We start from the raw sequence: 18,953 nt of genomic DNA, 5'->3' as shown, positions 1-18,953 counted from the left end.
TAATGCTCAGAAGTGTTTCTTTTTTTTCATCGGTGAAGAAAGTGAGTAACGTAGAGTAGAGTGTCCTCAGTGCGCATGATACAAGGTAACACGGCTACACTCAAGTGATAGTGTACACCCTCGGTTTCCTGAGGACTGCCTCAGCTGCAGGACGCACGGAGATGCGCCTCTCTCCCCCCCTCCCTTATGTCGTTTTATTGTTTCTCCTCCGTCCTGATTTGTAGCAGGGAGTTGTCTGTGAGGATGCAGTATCCACATGTAGCTGCAGCTCCAGGCATTCAAAGCTCAAGAGGGTCCAACAGTCCATACGAGCATAATTGGGGCTTTTCCTGCGACGCGTAAATCTGCAAGTTGCATAATTTTCGAGCGTCATTTGCCGGAAAAACCATTTTGGTGCAGCGGACCCAGAGGATACTACTGCTGCTGCCGCTGCCGCTGCTGCTGCTCGCATTGGCACAAAGACGCGCGTCTGCTGGGATTGGAGCTGCAGTCCACTTAACAGCAGCTGCAGTGCCACAAGTGCAGGAGGAAATCTGTCAGGAAAACTACGCTCCCGGTGCTCTCCTCCTGAACTCTTTGGTGGATCGAGTGGAGCGTCTTTTTTTTCAGTCTCCTGCCGCCTAAGAGAATAATGATCACTTTACAACTACAATGAGACAACGTGCAGGGCTGAGTGGAGGAGCTGTGTTAGAAGAAGTGCAGTGAGGAGGAGAAGCAGCGCAGAGACTTCCAGGGGACCCGCAGACGAGTGGATGCCGCCTCCGGTGCGGAGCTGGTCGCTGTCCGACGCGCGAGTGGTGCTGAAATTTGGATGATGCCCGGCCAGCGACTGCAAGGCTGCCGCTCCCTGCACCTCAACGAGGACAACGGCCGCTTCGCGCTGCTCGCCCTCCTCATCATCCTGTACCTGCTGTGCGGCGCCGCGGTCTTCTCGGCCATCGAGCGGCCCTCGGAGCTACGGGCCCATGGCCGCTGGAACGGGACGCTCCTCAACTTCAGCGAGACCTTCAACATCAGCCTGCGGGACCTCAACTCCTTCCTGCGGGAGTACGAGGCAGCCATCGCCGCCGGCATCCGGGCGGACGCTCTGAGGCCAAGATGGGATTTTACAGGGGCTTTTTATTTTGTTGGAACTGTGGTGTCGACTATAGGTGGGTGATCTATACAGTATGCAGCATGCACTGGTTTCCCAGTGGCCATTGCGTCCATTTGGTTGCAAACATGGTGTCCTCCAAATACTTGTTGAAAAGGCAAGGCAGCTTTATTCAGAAGGAAAAGCAAAACACAATTTAAAACAAGGTAAAAGTGATTAAAAGGAGGAGAATAAAAGAAAGCATGCTTGGTGCATGTGGCCAAACCCACATGAAGTCTTATAAATACACAATAAACTCATAATTTGCCTGGTAATTAGCTCACACCACATTTTAAGTAGGAATGAGAGTCTAAATAATAGTAATTTTGTTATCTGATGAAGGATTCAAGTCAAATGAATTGGAGAATGGTCATAATTTTTCTGCCCTCTGTTTGTTAAATACAAACCATTTCCTCACTGACAGTCTGGGTGTCAATGGTGCTGGCATTGGTGCTGCCATCCCTTTAGGCTCATTTCCTCCCTCTGGCTTACGTACAGAATAACAGATTAACAATTATTTTCCAGTCATGTGTTACATTTTGGCTGTGAGGCACTTTGGCAACGATGGTGACATCTGACCCCCCCTGCCATTTGGAACGCCACACTCATCCCTGGCTATAGGACAGCACCCGAGGGTGCAGTCTTCTCCCCCTTTTTGCCACATTTCTATTCAAACCAAGAGGAATGTCAATGAGAGGCGCCCGTCTGCTCCCCTCTCGTTTAACATTTACTGTGCAATAGGTCAGAAAAGAGCAACTGTCCCTGCGAGGGACAGTTGGTGTGGTGCACTGCATGCCTGATGTTCTGCCCCCCCCCCCCACCCAACACCACCTACCATATCCCCGGCAGCAGCTTATTACCTGGAGTGTTTTAAACTGTGAGGAAGGGAATGATAAGGAAAGCTGGCGGCTGCAGCAAAGTGAGAATTGGCTCACTTTGCCAATCAGAACTTTATTGACTTTAGACCTGTCAACAGAGCTTTGGTGGCTCTTCCACTTCTCTGCTCCCACATAGATGCATAAATGCAGCACTCTCAGGGAGCTGCTGCACTCAGCTCACCCTGTCACAGGGGAGACTGTTTCTGTGTGCACGTCTGTGGCAGGTTTTAAAAATACTCTGTGCTCCACTTGTCACGCCACCTGAAAAACAGATCATGTACAGTGACTTGGATGCTTCAGGGTAAAAAGAGGGTGATGTTGATCTCTCTACAGTATTTGTCTTTTGTCATTTGCAGATATGTTTTGTATCTCTGTCTGGATTTCCATCTCGCTTTGATCTCCACCCCCCCACCCCTCCGGCTTCTGTGCTACTTTTTGTGCATGCTCTTGTGTGCGGGTGTTATAAAAGAGATCTGTGGGCCTCCCCACACGGCTCTTTATCAGAGCGGCATCCCCCTGCGCACTCCAGACACTTCCCGCCTCTGACTCTGCCGTGGCAGAGGCTTCAAGTCAGCAGCGACACTTTGCTCTCCCTGATGTGCCTCAACCATATCACTTTGAAAAATGAAAAAAGAAGCTTTGGCCACTTGAGGCACTTGTTTACCCACTTGTTGCCACATTCACTGGCCAGTAGTGCAGCAAACAAAAGTACATCACAGCTTTTTATTTAAGGAGACCTATTTTGTATTTCCATACTTTCAGATATATTACAATGTTGGATTTCCCTAATAAACAAAGTTAAGTTAATGAGGTAAATGTTTATCATAGTGAGAATAAACTCAAGCTGACGTGAATTACACACCGGCAGGTCGACATTTGATGTTTTGAAAATCAAACTTACTGGAAAACGTAAAACACTTGAACACATCAGTGGGATAAGAACTATCTAAAATGACTGGGTTAGGGTTAGGAAGTTATGGGGGAGGCAGGGTTTATAACCCAGTCAGCTGCCAGGGACCAATCAAAACATGCGATTACGTTGCCCATCTTTATATACACTGTCCAGCAGAGCATCAATATAAAGATACGTCTGAAGCACAGCATGGCAGCAAATCAAATCCAAGAACACTTATTATACAAGGGAGTGTAAACCATCTTTCTGAATCTGAAATCTATCCAGTTCATATAATAGATCCATAAACAACAACAGGTGTCTGAGAGCCTGTTAACACGTTGACCTTTGCATCTAATTCTAAGCACCTCTGTGTCTGAGTTCGCTCTCACTAACGCAGCCCTTCTTGTTTTTCATCTCGTTGAAACGCGGGTTTGTCAGTATCCAATTCTTGCTTGTGTTGTGTTGTCCTGCCCTACATTTTCAGACGGAGCCTCCCCGTTTGCCTGCTCATTAAAAAATAAACAAGAGTCTGGTCTGTAAATAGACTCTCTATTAATATCAAAAGTTATTTGTAATGCTCAGGGCTGATTGATGACCGTGGACTGTCAATCAAGACATGTCTCTGAGGTCCTCTGTGGGCCCGTATGTCTCACGGTAAGATGCTGCAGTGACATTTGGGAGAAATACTCTCTTAGTTTTGAAGGATTCGGGTGAATACTTGTCAAGGGTACTTAGTGAGGGCGCTAAACTTGCTGAGATTGAGTGGAACAAATCACATAGGACGGTGAACTGTTCGGCGGTTCACAACACAATAATCCACTGCAGGTTTGGAATCTGTTTCCATCTATTCCTGGACTTATAGACCCTGTATGTGCTGTTTCTTCTTGCCCCTGGCAGCCACCGCAGCCTCCTGCTCCATCACATTCATATCCACCCACTCAGAGAAGTCACAAAGGCAGGTGAGGCTAAAAGGACAGTTTAACAAAAACAGTGGGAAGCGGACCTTTGCACAGTTTCCCCCTTTAAATGAGGCCAGATTTAGACCCTGTTCACCAGTTACGAAATGAGGAGAAATGTCAGAGGTGGGAGGAGTTAAGGGAAGAAGAAATCCCGGTTGTCAGAGCTGTGCTGCAGCAGAACGACTGTGGATCTTCCCTCAGTTTACTTGCAGGCATAATCTCTTCCATCACTAACCATTGATTTGAATGGGACCCTTAAGAATCCTTTTAGTGGCTTCATTTGAAAGTGTATTTCAAAGTCTGTGCTGACACTGTGAGAGAGGTGTTTAAGCAACTCCATTGTCTATCTGTGTTGCAGTTTGTTGTGTTGCATTAGGTGCAATGGAAGCACAGATCATAAATATGGACTTAAACTGCAATACTCTAAATTTAAAATGGATCAAATGATTGTGTCATGTGAACAAAGTTTGCTAATAGAGATGAACCCACGGACAGTTGTCATTTAAATGTGCATCTTAGCCTCTTACAGCTTATTGTTTTTACTTAACTGCCTAAATGTATATAGATGAGATTACTTGTCAAAGATGCATCCGTCATTATAGCGAGTTCCGGTCACACTGATGTACATTCAAGTGTTTAGTTTGTTGCTCTAAAAACAGGGTGAAATACCGTGACTGTCAGCTGAGCCTGGCGCAGACTCTGACTTCGAATGGCATCACTGTAAGATGGGGGCTCCCATATATATGTCAGTGGGAGGAGGTGGTGACACGTTGTCCATATTTATATGCAAACACTGGGTGGGCTATGGAGAGGCAGAACCTGCCATATAAAACACCATATAAATCACATGTTGCAGTGTGGGACCTCTAGGTAGCAATAATCCAACCTAATCCATTCACCACAAAAAGGCTGGAGAGGACATGCAAGTTATTATTTACCATGTGTTGTATTATTGTAATGTAGTCTGGATTATGTTGTTTGGTTGTGATCACAAGTCATTATTGGAGAGCACAAAAACAAGTATATCGTGATAAAAAGTAATTTTGTCAACACAAAGCGACTTAAAGCTTATTACAAGAACAACAATGATTTCCAAGGTCCTGTCCCATGATCCATAGTGTGAATAAACAATCAGACCTAATGGCTTAGTGGGTTTTAGCCTCCTCCTTGTCTTGTGCCAATTTAAATTGTGCTGAATTGGCTTCAGCGTCTAAATGAAACAGGCTTGTAAGGTTTGTGTGACTATTACATGCTTGTCTGACCAAAGCCAATGTGTCTGGATAAGAGAGCCGCTCACCACATTTGTCCTCTATACTGTACGATGCCACGCCTTGCAACTCACGTCTCTCTCTGAGGCTACCTCACCTCTGAGTCACCCCAAACCGGTGGAGCGTGCCTTTGGCATTTAAGCAGTGTGAAATGCCACATGACAGACGGGAGTGGATTCCTCAAGGCTGTCTGTGTTTTTGTTTTGTGTTCTCGTTTAGATTAACTGCTCGGTGCTGCCTCGTCAGGACAAAACCATCTGTGTTGCTGCTACTGTGTCTGTTGTGAGCGTCCCTCCAGGAGGTGCGTGGGAATTCGGCCTGCTATCTGGGAAAGCAGATTCATTGGTGCACAGCAACTCGTTCTGTTTCTTCCCACAGCGCCGTTCAGACGACCGCACACAGGCCTGACTCCTCTTTCTAAAAAATCACTATGTTAACTTTGCTCCTTCGTCAAGTTTTGCCTCTGCACACTTAATACGATGTGATGTGTTTCTGTGGGAAAGCCTTGTAATTGTGTTACAAAATAGAAGCTGCTCACATTGCGCGAGCAGCACATTACATAGTGGGGTTTGCTATTTAAAACCATTTGACACCATTCTGGTGGCTGATGTCGTCTTCTTGCCTCCTCTTAGATCTTCATAGAGTGAAATCACAGAGGCAGATGGAAAAAAATCCTTAAGAATTCAATAGGGCCTGACACCGATTTCGGTGCTCGGGCCCTAATGAATGCATCCATTTAGATTGGTGCAGTCAAGATCCTCAACACAACAAGTGTATCCTCAATGAGGGAACGAAGGCTCTGGATGGAGATCATAAGACTGTGTCTGAATTAGTCTAGTTGTTGCATTTTGTGTCTAATTTCTACCCTTAAAGGTGAATTCCAGTATTTTTCAACCTGGGCTCTATGTTAATAAATGTGTGTGTGTGTAAATGGATGGTTCTTTTGAATCAGTCCAGTAGAAATAGGCTTTGCCAACTGCTGCTTACACAACAGCAGTGACTACAATGTAATCTTGTGAGGCAACAGTGAAGGGCCATGAAATGTCTCGGAGATTTTTTTTCACCTGTGAAAGGCTCAAATTGTTATTCTGCGTCTTTGCTTAGAGTCTGGCAACCTTACACGTGCCTTGTTATCTCTCTTCATAGGAGCTCTCTGATCGTATACTCCGGCTCAAAGAAATTGGGACGACCATCGAAGTCAGATGCCTCACTGTCATTGTCCACATCAGAAAATGATTTTGAGACATATTCCTCTCAGGAAAATCTGAATTCCTCTCTCCAAGTCTCTCACTCACGTTTCCACCTCTTCTGAGGTGGATCAACTCAAGTCTGACAACTTCTCATTGAGTCAGACATGTGTTATGATGTCAAACATGAAAATAAAACAATTTGAGCCTTTTCTAGGTGAAACAAAAACACATGGACATTTCGTTGACTGCTGCAGTTGCCCCATAGGAGATGATCTATTGAACCAAAGTTTAAAAACATTTGCTTGTTACCAGCTATATAGATTGAAGGTGAGACTAATGGGAATGTCATTAGCATCAGTGTCATAAATCAAACGATACTTAAGGTGCTAACAAAGTGATTGCTATTCATCCTAAGGCCAAAACAGATGCAAGCTTGTAAGCAGACTCACTGCCCTGCTTCCTAGTGTGTTGTGCGTGTGTGTGTGTGTGTGTGTGTGTGGATTTGTGTGTATGCCTGCATGTGTGTGTGTTCATAACCTTTTCTATCATAAACACTGACCTGTAGACCTCATGGGGACCAAAGCCTGCTCCGAATGAAGTAAAATGTCATTTCTGAGGTCCTGGTTAAGGTTAGGCGTGGGATGTGGATTGTGGTCATGGCTAAGGTTAGGGATAATGTTCTGGTTAGGCTGTACGCGATGAATTAAAGTCAATGTCAAGTGCAGATAAGGATAGCTACTCAAACCTGAGTGTGTGTGTGTATGTGAATTGTGTGTCTAAGATGCAACCTGCTGAGAGTGTCCACGCTTCTGTGCTCTGTCACAGTGGGTCATAAATCTGCCCTGACACGCTGAGGCATGTACTCCCCCACAACCAGGAACTCACGTGGTCAAATCATCACGGCCGAGCGATGCCAAGATCATTTTAGAGGACACAGCACATTTTCTGAGCTTCTGATTAGCATTTCACTGATTCTGCTCTTTGTACCAGAAAGCCAAGGAGAGAATAAACTCTGTGTGCTCTCTGCACTTCCCATCAGGGCTACGTTCATTTTAAATGTATCCTCCTCCCAGTTACTATTTTGGTCATCATCAGTTTCACCAACGATGATGCGAATGCTGACTTGCAGCTATGAGAACTCCACCCTCGAAAGAAGAAAAGTCCTTCTTTCTCTGAACATTTTTGAAAAATGTCACCTCGTTGCCGTGAGTCTTACGCAACTATTCCACGTCTGCACCAGCGGAACATTTATCTGAATCTTGGGGCCATGAATATAAATAGTTATCCGTGTTTATAACCTTAGCGCAAGTTGGCAAACAGCGTGATTTGGCAGCTGTCCATCTGTCTCTGTGGTAGCAAGGAAGGGCTGCTTGTGTAAGAGCAGAGAGGTAAACATGCTGCAATAGAGCATCTCTCTAATGACTGAACATAAACACTGGAATAGTGTTAAATGTAAAATCAAATATATAAATCAAATGTCAGAAATGAAAAGTCTTAAATCCTTACAACCCATGGGAGAAGAGACAATTGTGGATTTTGACTATGACCTTGAATCAGTGAGACGGTTGGTCTTGATTAGATTACAATGACAAAGCACTTTATCTTTCCTGGAGCTTGATCATGGAGCACGTGCTATTAGGAGTTATGGATATTGGATGTTAAGCAGTTACATACAATTATTGAGATTGATCACCTGCAATTTAAACGCTACAACTAGTTAAAAAGAGGTGGCTGCTGTCCATGTACAGTATGAGACACTTGTGTTCAATGTCTCTATATAATCTACCTACTAATTCCACAAACGTCTGTATTTCCAAGTGTCTTTATGCAGAAATGAATGGCCCGAGCAAGTGCAGCCTTGAATTTGTTGCGATGATACATATAATATTATTAAAAATGTGAAGCAGGGCACTGGGGGGCACTGGTATCTCTGGACACAGTTGACTATGTTTTCTTTTACGTCCTCGGATAAACTACAGCAGTGGTCAACATAATTATTTAAATTTTTATTTCACCATATCGCACTGACACAGACATTCATGTGATGATCTCCGTCATCTAGCAACGTTCATAGAATCCCTTCCTCTTTAGCTTTTACTCGACAATGTAAAAGCACAACGTTCGTTTTGTAGCTGCCCTGCTTTACGTCAAGATGAATAACAGTGCTTTTATTTTGAAAAGTTGTAAACTGGGGTGTAAAGATTGTTTGAATTGCTTAACAGACCTCTGAAATAGCAGTAAATCCTGAATCATTCAAACTTTATACTTCAGTGCTGATAAACCAGGTAGGATCAACACAACGTTTTCTAACTTCACCCTGAACCATAGACTGTTTATAAAAAGCTTTGCACACAGCGTCCGGCACACAGTAAATTAAAAAGTGACTCACTAATGACAAGGAATAATTCTGAAGTAGCTCTGGAGCATCAACACAGGACAAGAGAACAGAACATTCCAAACAGACAGGTTTAGAATGGCCACTGCACTCGACTGTGTGAATCAGAGGAAGCTGTGCTCCTGATCCTTCTTTATCTGGAGAATAATGTTCTACCAGTAAAAACCATGTGAGCTTCTCAATTAATCTGCCACCCTGGAAAGTAGAAGGATAACATACAGATTAATGAGTTGCTTTTTTCTCATGCCAGCATTCAGAGATCACTGAGCCACCGACAGTCACTGACAGAGTCACGGTCTCCGACTCACAATGGGCCCTTTGAGTTTATAAAAAAGTAAAACATAATTTAATTGTGAGCAGCAGAGCATTGCCTCATCATTTCTCTGAGACACCTTGCTGGTGACCAGCTTCTATGATCCAGGCTCATTATTGCAGCTGACAGTCATTTAGCTGGCCCTGACAGGAATCCATTTTTTTTCTAATTTGCGAGGCCTTAAATTTCAGGGACTCATGCTTTTGCATTAGCAGTAATGAAAAAACATTAAATCAAAAGTCAACCAAAGCTCAAGAATTCAATTCATGGTGGCATGTGATCGCACGGTTTTCAGATATCAGGAAAAAGCTGGAGCAGCTGTAAAAGACTGACAGTCCAATCAATGCAGACAGTGGTGGAGGTAATGCTTTCAACCAAAATGAACCCAAGTTAAAGAAAAGCCTCTTTTCCACTGGTCAGAAAATCCACTTACATATGGTTCTTGTCTGCAAAGGGCTACAATCAGCATTCACTACCGGTTCCAATGACTCTGCTGTAAACACGACACACTAACTTTTATACTCGAGTTACTCGTAAGTAACTCGTGCAGTGTATAGCCTGTTCCCTATTTCATTAATGCGGTGAAGGGGGCGGGGTCTAATGCTACCCGCCCGCTCTGATTGGATCAGTGGACCAATTCCCCTTGAAAATATACATTAAAAACAATGTGAACACAGATATTCGCTGATAGTGAAATGCTGAACATTATAAGTTGCCTTAAATAAATCTACTTAAGAACAGTAACTGGGTAAATTTAGCCTACTCTGTTACATCCCACCACTGAAGGTAGCGTTACCATGGCACTGTATGAGCTCCAGATCTGTGCTATCTGTGATGCTGATCACGCTGACCTGAGGGGGATAGTGTTTCAAAAGCTCCACCTGAGCAGGTGTGTTTGCTCTTGGGAATAATACAAGAGGGGCGTTATGTAGCCAAGCTTTTACTCAAACATTGACAGTACAAGATAATAGGGAACACAAGGACATCGCCTTCAGATCCATCAGGGAGAAGCTATTAATCCGACGAGAGAATGACTCCTCAGTCAAATGAGATGACAAATTCTCTGTTCCCTGTTTGCAGATGAACGACGAGGCAACATGACTCTTAATTTTAATTTTGCTTGAACAACTTCTGTTCTACCTTTTCTATGACACACCCTGTTTGTCCGGTTTTCATTTTTGTTTTTTTCTCCTTTTAAAATGAGGTGAACCTGGAGAGCAGGGAAAAAAAGAACAAACTTTGGCGCGGATCCAAAGTCAGGGCAGCCTTTTTTTTTTTTTTTTTTTACAATAAATCAATATGGACAGCGGCGGACTCATCAATCCTCCTGGTTTCGCTTGGCCAAGGAATTAAGTGGCGAGATACGATTTAAAACAGCGAGTCCTGGTTCAGTCAAGACGGAGACAGAAGACGCAGGTGTATTGTAGGTTGTTGTACACCGCCTGGGTTTGTGTTGCCTCGCCTGAGCTGCCACTCTTGTAATCTATGTGTGTATTGACCAGCTTTTATGACTCCAAGTTCCATCTTTCATTATGATCACCACAGTTCGTTATTTTCAATTATTACACAGCCATGAATAACAGTGAGAACACTCACTATCAGTGCTTTGACAAGCAGACCACATGAAATTAATGAATCGTGTGTTGGTGAGCTCAGTGAAATTCAAGGCCTCTTTGTTTCGCTTGAGGGCCCTATAGGATATTATGTAGTATGCGTTGGCTTCGGGGGATTTATTCATATTTTATAGCATTTGTTTAATGCAGACAGATTTCAAGCCAAGCTTGTACGGGACCCTATTATTTCCTCGTCGTGTCAGCATTTTCCCACATTAGAAATCCAGCATTTTCCCAGCAGATGGTGCAGCAGTGATGTCCGCCAGAGTCGCCGTTCCCTCAGCCCTCCACCGTCCTCTCCAACGACCCCCCGCCAAGCCGCCCCGTGACTAGTGGCTTCCTGTTCGTCGATGAAACAAAGTCATCAGCGGGGCGGGTATGCGTGGCGTTTTCTGCTGCTGCTCTCATCAGGCCAATTTACGACCATTCCCTGTAGTGGGAAGCAGTTGACAGGGAGCTTGTCTATTAAGCTCATGCATTTGGGGACATGAGGAAGCGACGGGAGGGCAGAGATTTGATTTTTGGTTTGGAAAACAATTCCCATGATAAATCTTTGGGTCCATTTTCTTGGCACTGGGGAGGGTTGTGTGTGTGTGTGTGTGTGTGTGTGTGTATGTGTGTGTGTCCTCGATGACATGCAGTAACCTTCAGTTTCAATGCTACTTAGACAGAGTAGTGAACAGTGCGTGTCCTTGGTTTAAACACAGAAACATGACTGAGTGCTTTTAGTGGCCATCTACTCTCATGTGGGACCATTAGGAGCTTTGATCCCCTTGAACTGGCTCTTTGGGGTTTTCTGCGGTTCTGTGTAAACCCTCTGTAGCTTTTGGAGATTAAATTCAACTGTCTCTATATTCTCTCAATCATCATCTGACCTCACTCACACATACCTTCTCTTGCAAGAGGAAGACATGTGCTCGGCAGGTCCGATGCTCGTCCTAGTAAGGTGGATTTCTTGTACAATGAATCAATAGGCCTTTTCAATAGGTTAGAAATCAATCTGTGGAATCAATAGGTCAGGAAAACAAAACAAAGAGAGGAAAGACCCTAAAAGGCTCCCTAGAGCTAAAGAAGTGTGGTGATTTGGAGGATAATTTCCTGTGGGTTCACCAGCAAAAGGCACCCATTTCCAATATATTAAATCATTCGATTGATTTTTTACTATACATTTCGGTCAAAGCAATTTAAAGATCTATGTAGTAAGTGGGAGCTAGAATGGCACTGAGTAGAGCTCATACTCCTACCAGGGTCCAACAGTTCCCCCAGGAAAACACATTTAAATTCTCCAGATCGACAGTTTGTATTCGGATCTGCACCAAACAGCACTCACTCATATCAGTCCCCTAAAATGACATTTACATGAGAATGTTAAAAAAACAACAACATCTCACAATGTTAAAGAAAAGGAAAATAACCTGCAGCCCCCGCTGACTTCATTCTTGGATCATACCACACCCCTCGAACATTTTTTGCATAATCCTGCTAACAATCAAAGAAAATGCCATGATCTGTTTTTTTTTTAACATGGACCCAAAATGCAGCACACGAACACAGCAGGTGGATGGTAGTAAAAAGGTTTATTGTTCACAACTGGAGCTGGGGTTGGTGGTGGCAGGCAGGGGGGGATCCAAAAGTCCTGGCAGGGTGAGGCTGGAGCAGATAATGTTGAACAAACGGATGTTGCACAGCTGATTCTGTGGAAAAAGGAGCACGGGGGTAAATAAGTACAACAAAACTAGAGATATGTGGTCACAAAAGCCGAGAAGAGTTAACACACTGGTTATCAGACGATCTGGACACGACAGGGGAGATGAGGTGAGGTCTTATAGAGTTGTTGAGGAGATGAATGTCAGCTGCACAGGTATACCACGGGAGGCTCCAGGGACGGAGCCACTGTGGGGGAGGGGAAAACACTGAGCACAAAAGGAGGAGGAAAAACCTGGTCCTACCAGAATCCATCAAACAAAGAAATGATAACCTTCGTAATAATGCATAGATTTTCATTTCATACATTTCCTAATTATTGTCCAAATGAATTAATTAGCTGGAGGGTCTATTGAATTTTTAAGAAAAAACACCCATTGCAGTGGCCAAGAGTCTAAAACTGAATGATGCTCATGCAGGTAACAGATTGTGACTAACTCAATGGTGACCTGGTGACCAATGGAAATATTTGTGAAATGTGGACTGAGCACGAGTTATCCCACTGATAATTTTGAGTTTGGTGGGGAAGGGAATTTTCTTGCAATCTTAAGTGAAAAAAACAACAACATATAAATGGACCTTGTTGATAACACAACCTCTCTGGTGGAGCTAATCAGTGGGCTTGTGGTTCCAAAATTGTTAAGTATTTGGAAATGCTTGAACACATTGTTGCCTTTGATCTTTTCATGTGATTTGTTGACAGTAACAGAATATCACCACCCTCCTCGTTTAACCTCTGATCTCACTGTGGGTGCGTTGAACGTATGCCAGAGTAAATTCGACTTCCCGCTCTCTGAACTGTGGTGAGTTTGGACCGTACACGTTGGACCATTTCACAGCTGCTGTTCGCTCCTTTGTGTTTTGAAAAACCTGTTGAGCCTGACAAATCGTGCAAAGTACTGTTTCCCTCAGAGTGTTTCCTTTGGTGTAAAATATGATGACTAATTACTGTTTGGAGGCGAGTCCTCTACTGAGGGTAGCAAATTCAATGCAGAGCAGTCCATCAATACATCTATTAGCAGCACTCTCAGCGGTTTGTTCTATTTAGGTCCTGACTTTACTGCCCCCTTTAATGAGCCACTGTAACTTGCCATTGGGCTGTAATGAGAGCTGCTCAGTCTAAATTGAACGAGTGCCCCTCAGAACATGTGATCTCACCTCGATCCCTGATGATAGACGCTGACCCGAACGCTGGAGTCACTGTGGTCCGCTGGCAATCTATGTCGGTCTCTCTCCTACATTTCATTTCCCCACAGTCTGATAACCATTAACGCTGTTTCTCTTTCTCCGTGCAAAACTGTCAAATGGTAATTAATGGATACTAATGGCACCTTTTCCATCACATTCCCTCTGGTTGAATCTCCAGTGTGTAATTGAGTGTGCAAGCATCATTCGCCATTAGGGCATCATTTCCAATGTTGAGTTGAGCATACTTTATTTAATGCAAATGGGTAAATATTCTCCAAAGGCTTTGATTGAATTGGATTAGCACACATATGATTTCCTGCCTGATCAAGTTCTGTAGGATTAAAGTCTCATCCTGGCTTGGAGTGGAAAGTGTTGCCTGAGGTCAGCAGCAGGATCATTGGTCTGTTCCGGGCGACTCCACTCATTCGTTGTTTGGTATAAATGAAGAAGTCTTTGAGAATAAAGTCACACAGTGTTTGCGTGTTTGGTTTCAGTTCAGTCCTTTTGCGTTCTATTATTGTTCTGTTGTCCCTAATGCGTCTTGACACAGTAGTCTGGAGTAATGGCTCTGAAATGCTACACTGAATCGATGCCTGGTGCCTTTTCCTCTCTTAGGTAATTTACTCGGTAATGAGAGACGGTGCAGAGGACTGCCTCTGCGTGGACTGAGAAGATGTAATCTGTTTTCCCTCTGATTCAGTTGGGTTAGAGAGTCATGGGCGGCTAATTAATTAACTATATGAAACAGGAAAATAGGATTTCACTGAAGGGCTTAATTTGGGTAATCGCTGGCCCTCGCCTTCCTGTTTGCCTACAGTGCCTGTCTGTGTGTTGCTGAACTACTGTAAGTCACTTTCTTTAGCTGATCTCAGACAGGCAATGAATAGCAGATATTCTCCTGACATTCTCCAGAAAAAATAGCTCTGGACTTTCTCTGGAGTTTCTGCTGCGAACCCCATGGTAAAAGAAAAAAGACAGGGAAGTTAGCTCAGGTGAGAAAACAGCAGGAGATCTTCTGGAGGAGGCTCCACGAGAGACTGAGCGTGTTGATGACGTTTCGAACACCCGACAGATGCAACAATTGAAAAAGAATACAAATATCTCCGGATGAAAAGCTGTGCCTTCCATTTAGGCATGTAGGCATCACCAATGAAGATGTCAAGAGAGGTTTTGGGGATGTGAGCTGATGCCTGTGTTCTGTAAACAAAGACACTGCAGCAGAAATTATATATTACGCTCTGTCTCTGCTACTGCAACACCCCCCCCCCCCCCCCTCACCCGAACGCTTTGGAGATTTTTCTGTTGTTGCGAGCACGTCTGAGTGAGAGGAGAATCTCCCGCTGCGTTCTTCATGTGTGAAAGGCAAACTCCAGCGAAAGTCTCTACCTAACTCTCACATCCTCTGGACTTCATGCTTGAAAACAGCGTTTTTCAACATCTGATGTAATGTAAAAAAACTAGAAAAAGTCTATCTGTGCTTGTGTGTGTGTAAGAGACCATAAGGTGTGTGTACACGTGGGTTCATGTTTTTCCTTGGCTCTAAAACACAATCTGTATCAATCAGCGTTGATCTAAATGACCCGGCGTGTCAACAGCAAACCCACACAAGAGTGGTTTCCAGTGCGAGAGATAAGGTCGAAAAAGCCATTTTGAGCATCATAAAGGAAGCACTGGCTGGATATTGATGTCATTTATTACCTGACAAGGATGGTTAGAGACAGATTCATGTTTAAGGGGGGAAAAGGCGCTGCCCTCATGTTCAGAGAAGACTGAAATGGAGGATGGACATGATGAAATGATCAATTAACCTTGGCCTGGAAGTGAACTAGTTGATCTTTCAGCACGATTTTATTTGTTGGGTGACATTGTGTGTGGGTTCATGTGTGTGTGTGTGTGTGTGTGTGTGTGTGTGTGTGTGAGTGAGTGGGTGTGTTTGTGTGTGTGTGTGTGAGTGAGTGTGTGTGTTTGTGTGTGTATGTGTGTGGTCACATTGACCCTGGAATATGAGGTGGGTGATGTGTGTGTGTGAAAACAAATAACCGTAGAATGTATACATGTATGAGGAGAAAGATTGCACTTGAAAAATCATACGCACAGCACATGTGTTAGATGTGTGGTGCATTAGTAAAAGTCTCTTTCTAGCTGATGAATCTGTTCGGATTCTACATTTGTATAAATTATTTTCTACACATGAGATGCTTTAGATTAAAACATTGATGTTTTGTATTGATGAAATCAATGATAACATAAACCAGTGTTTACAACATGAACTAAGATCTGACAAATGTGTCCCTGGAGAAATCTGAAGGCTCACAAAACCACTATGATAATTATATTCATACAATATATAATGTTTCTATTTATATTGTAACTTCACTGCAATTTGTGCTTTTCAGCAATGGCAATATTGGTCCGGCTGGTTCACCACTTATGGTTGGAAAAACTTATGATAATATTATTATTATGTTGTGAATTACTTCAAAAAATATTGAAAGGTTTAAGGGCTGACGTTTTTGTATTTGCTGTTTGTGTGTGTAAGTGCTGAAAGATTTATAAGCTGCACCTGTGACACTCCTCGAAACTGAGAAGTGCTCATTCAACATGCAACAGAATCCATAAGAATCCTCTCCTCTCCTCCTCCATCCTCTCATCTCCGCCCCTCTCCTCTCCTCTCCTCTCATAACCCCCTGCCGCTGCTTGAACATTCCGTCTAATTGACTAAGAAATCAGAAAATAGCAGGAAGCCAAACCACACAGCCCAGAAAAAAGAAGGATTCAAAAGGCTTACCTAAGCTTATTCCTGACAGTCTCCTCCACGCAATTTGACCCCTGTGTCCTTGATTTTCCAGGCCCCACCCACTGCCAGGACAGTATAGAAAAAACTGTATATAAACATATGTTATATAAACAATAGCATATGGTTTTGTGTGCAAACATATACGTTAAAGGAAACACATTATGCTCATAATCAGGTTCATATTTTTAACGTTGGCTATTAGTTAAAAAGGTTTACACGCTTTAATGTTTAGCAAACACATCTCTGTCCTCAGACTGCCCATTGCTGCAGCTCCTCTTGTCAACCTCTGTCTTTAACACTTGATTCAGCTCATGTCTCTTTAAAGCGTTCCGGATATAATCCAGACTGCTGTGATTGGCCAGCTGGCCCAGTCTGTTGTGATTGGTTGACTCCTTCCAGTGTGAATAAGAAATGTCAAAATCTGAAAAAGAATAATGTGTCTATATCATCTAACTTATGACAGTGGCAAGTTCCCTGAATAGTGGGAATAACAATTCATTCAAAGTAAGTGTGAGACTGTCATTGGATACCACTCTTCTTTTAATCATGGTTCATACACAGGTCTTTCCAGGTCATAAACATTTCTTTTATTTTGTTCTACATCCAGTATTTGTGACTTTTGGTTTCCCATTTTATGCTACCTCTCGTCATTATCTCTTATTTCACAACATACATCTTCATTTGCAATGCAGAACATTCTTATTATTATTTATTACCCTAATGTCACTTTTCTTTACTGTGACTTTCACAATTTATGTTTCACAATTTATGTATCACAAATTAAGCCCCCCCCAAAAAATTATCCCCCACGCTTTGACATATTATTCATTACTGCCACAAATATTTACAAATAAGATTTAAGCCTAATTTAAAACGCTCATTTAGATTTGATGTTGTTTGGCTTTCATGCACCACTTCCCTCGTCTCAAACCAGCAACATAATATCTTGTGAGGAAACTGGAGACATCCTGTAATTGAAAATGTATTTTTAACCTCGCTCAGGGAACTCACTGTCTAATGTTGCTCCTGTGTCTCTGCAGGTTTCGGGATGACAACACCGGTGACAGTCGCAGGAAAGGTGTTCCTGATCTTTTATGGTCTTCTGGGCTGCGCTGCCACCATCCTCTTCTTTAACCTTTTCCTGGAGCGCATCATCACTCTGCTGGCCGTGGTGATGAAGGCCGTACGGGAGCGACGCATCAGGAACAGCGGTCTTCTCCCGCCAGGCATCCGCCATGACTTCTCAGCCTACTCCCTCCCAGGCTGGAAGCCCTCTGTGTACCACGTGATGCTAATTCTCGGACTGTCAGCCATCACTATCTCCTGCTGTGCATCAGCCATGTACACCCCCGTTGAGGGCTGGGGGTACTTAGACTCGCTCTACTTCTGCTTCGTCACCTTCAGCACCATCGGCTTTGGGGACTACGTCAGCAGCCAGACCGCCGCTTACGAATACCAAAGCCTCTACAGGGTGGCCAACTTCTTTTTCATGCTAATGGGCGTGTGCTGCATCTACTCGCTCTTCAATGTCATCTCGATCGTCATCAAGCAGGTGCTCAACTGGATCCTCGAGAAAATGAGCTGCATGTTTTGCCAGCGCTGCAGTAACGCCAACGCCTTACTGGGCAGACGCAACGCGATCCGACCGGGCTCCCGGGGTCGCCAGAGTCGGTTCGGCCAGCCGTCCGACTCCGAAGGACCTTGTGATAGTGACACTGAGGGACGCAGACTATCAGGGGAGATGATCTCCATGAAAGACCTGGCAGCCTCTAACAAGGTGTCGCTGGCCCTCATGCAGAAGCAGCTGTCTGAGTCTGCCAATGGATATCCCAGGACAGTCTGTGGCAGCTCGCGCCATAATGGTTTCTCTGGGGGGGTTGGCGCCCTCGGTATCATGAACAACAGGCTGGCAGAGACGAGTAACTCCAGGTAGAGGCCACAGTCAAACAGGACTATGACAGCTCCTCGCGTCAGGCTGTGCAACAAATCCCGGCGCTTTGGATATGGATCACCAGTGTAACTTGTTATGCATGATACATTTTGATTTTTTTAGATACTTTCGGAAATACAAGCCTGTGGTGATGATACAGGCAATGACTTTGATGGTTTGATGTTGATGGCATGACGAGGAAACCACAGAGTCAACATTAACAAATACATTAGTCAATTGGGAAGCATGGGGACAACCCATCACCCATTTCATTAACCTTAAACCCAACCCAGAACAAATATATCTTAAACATCAGTCCGTAGAAATAGTCGGTTGTACACGCTCGATATATCAGACTTACTTGACCGAAATCCTCTGAGCCAAGGGAAGTACACAGTGCAATCTTAATTCTTCATGGGAGTTTGCCAGTTTATATGAATGTACATATTTAAAGCTCATATAGACATGACGAGTGTAATCACTGAATGATATAGCACATACTGAACTATGCATTTTACTTTTCATGTATTTTTTTGCACCATTTCTAGACCTTCAATTGATTGTGCAATCCCCATTCATTCTTGACACGGGTCAAGTCTCTACCCTCAGGTGACTCCTTTCATTTCCGGGGCGGTGTGCAGAAAGTGAGGTTTGTGAGTGTGGCAGTGATGTAGCTGATTTGGTCGGGGCT

At 43.9% G+C, this 18,953-nt stretch overlaps 1 protein-coding gene across 1 annotated transcript; it reads left to right on the top strand.

The window, feature by feature from the left end:
• Window positions 1-811: 811 nt before the first annotated feature.
• On the top strand, window positions 812-18,953 carry kcnk12 (potassium channel, subfamily K, member 12). Its single transcript, XM_062401484.1, has 2 exons — window positions 812-1,151; window positions 17,373-18,953. Exons 1-2 carry the CDS (start codon window positions 812-814, stop codon window positions 18,263-18,265), a joined length of 1,233 nt encoding a protein of 410 aa, XP_062257468.1. The 3' UTR covers window positions 18,266-18,953.

This window comes from Platichthys flesus, chromosome 12 (assembly GCF_949316205.1).
Source record: "Platichthys flesus chromosome 12, fPlaFle2.1, whole genome shotgun sequence".
Taxonomy (NCBI): Eukaryota; Metazoa; Chordata; class Actinopteri; order Pleuronectiformes; family Pleuronectidae; genus Platichthys; species Platichthys flesus.
Note: the sequence above shows the minus strand (reverse complement) of the source record. Positions and strands in the feature narration are given on the sequence as shown.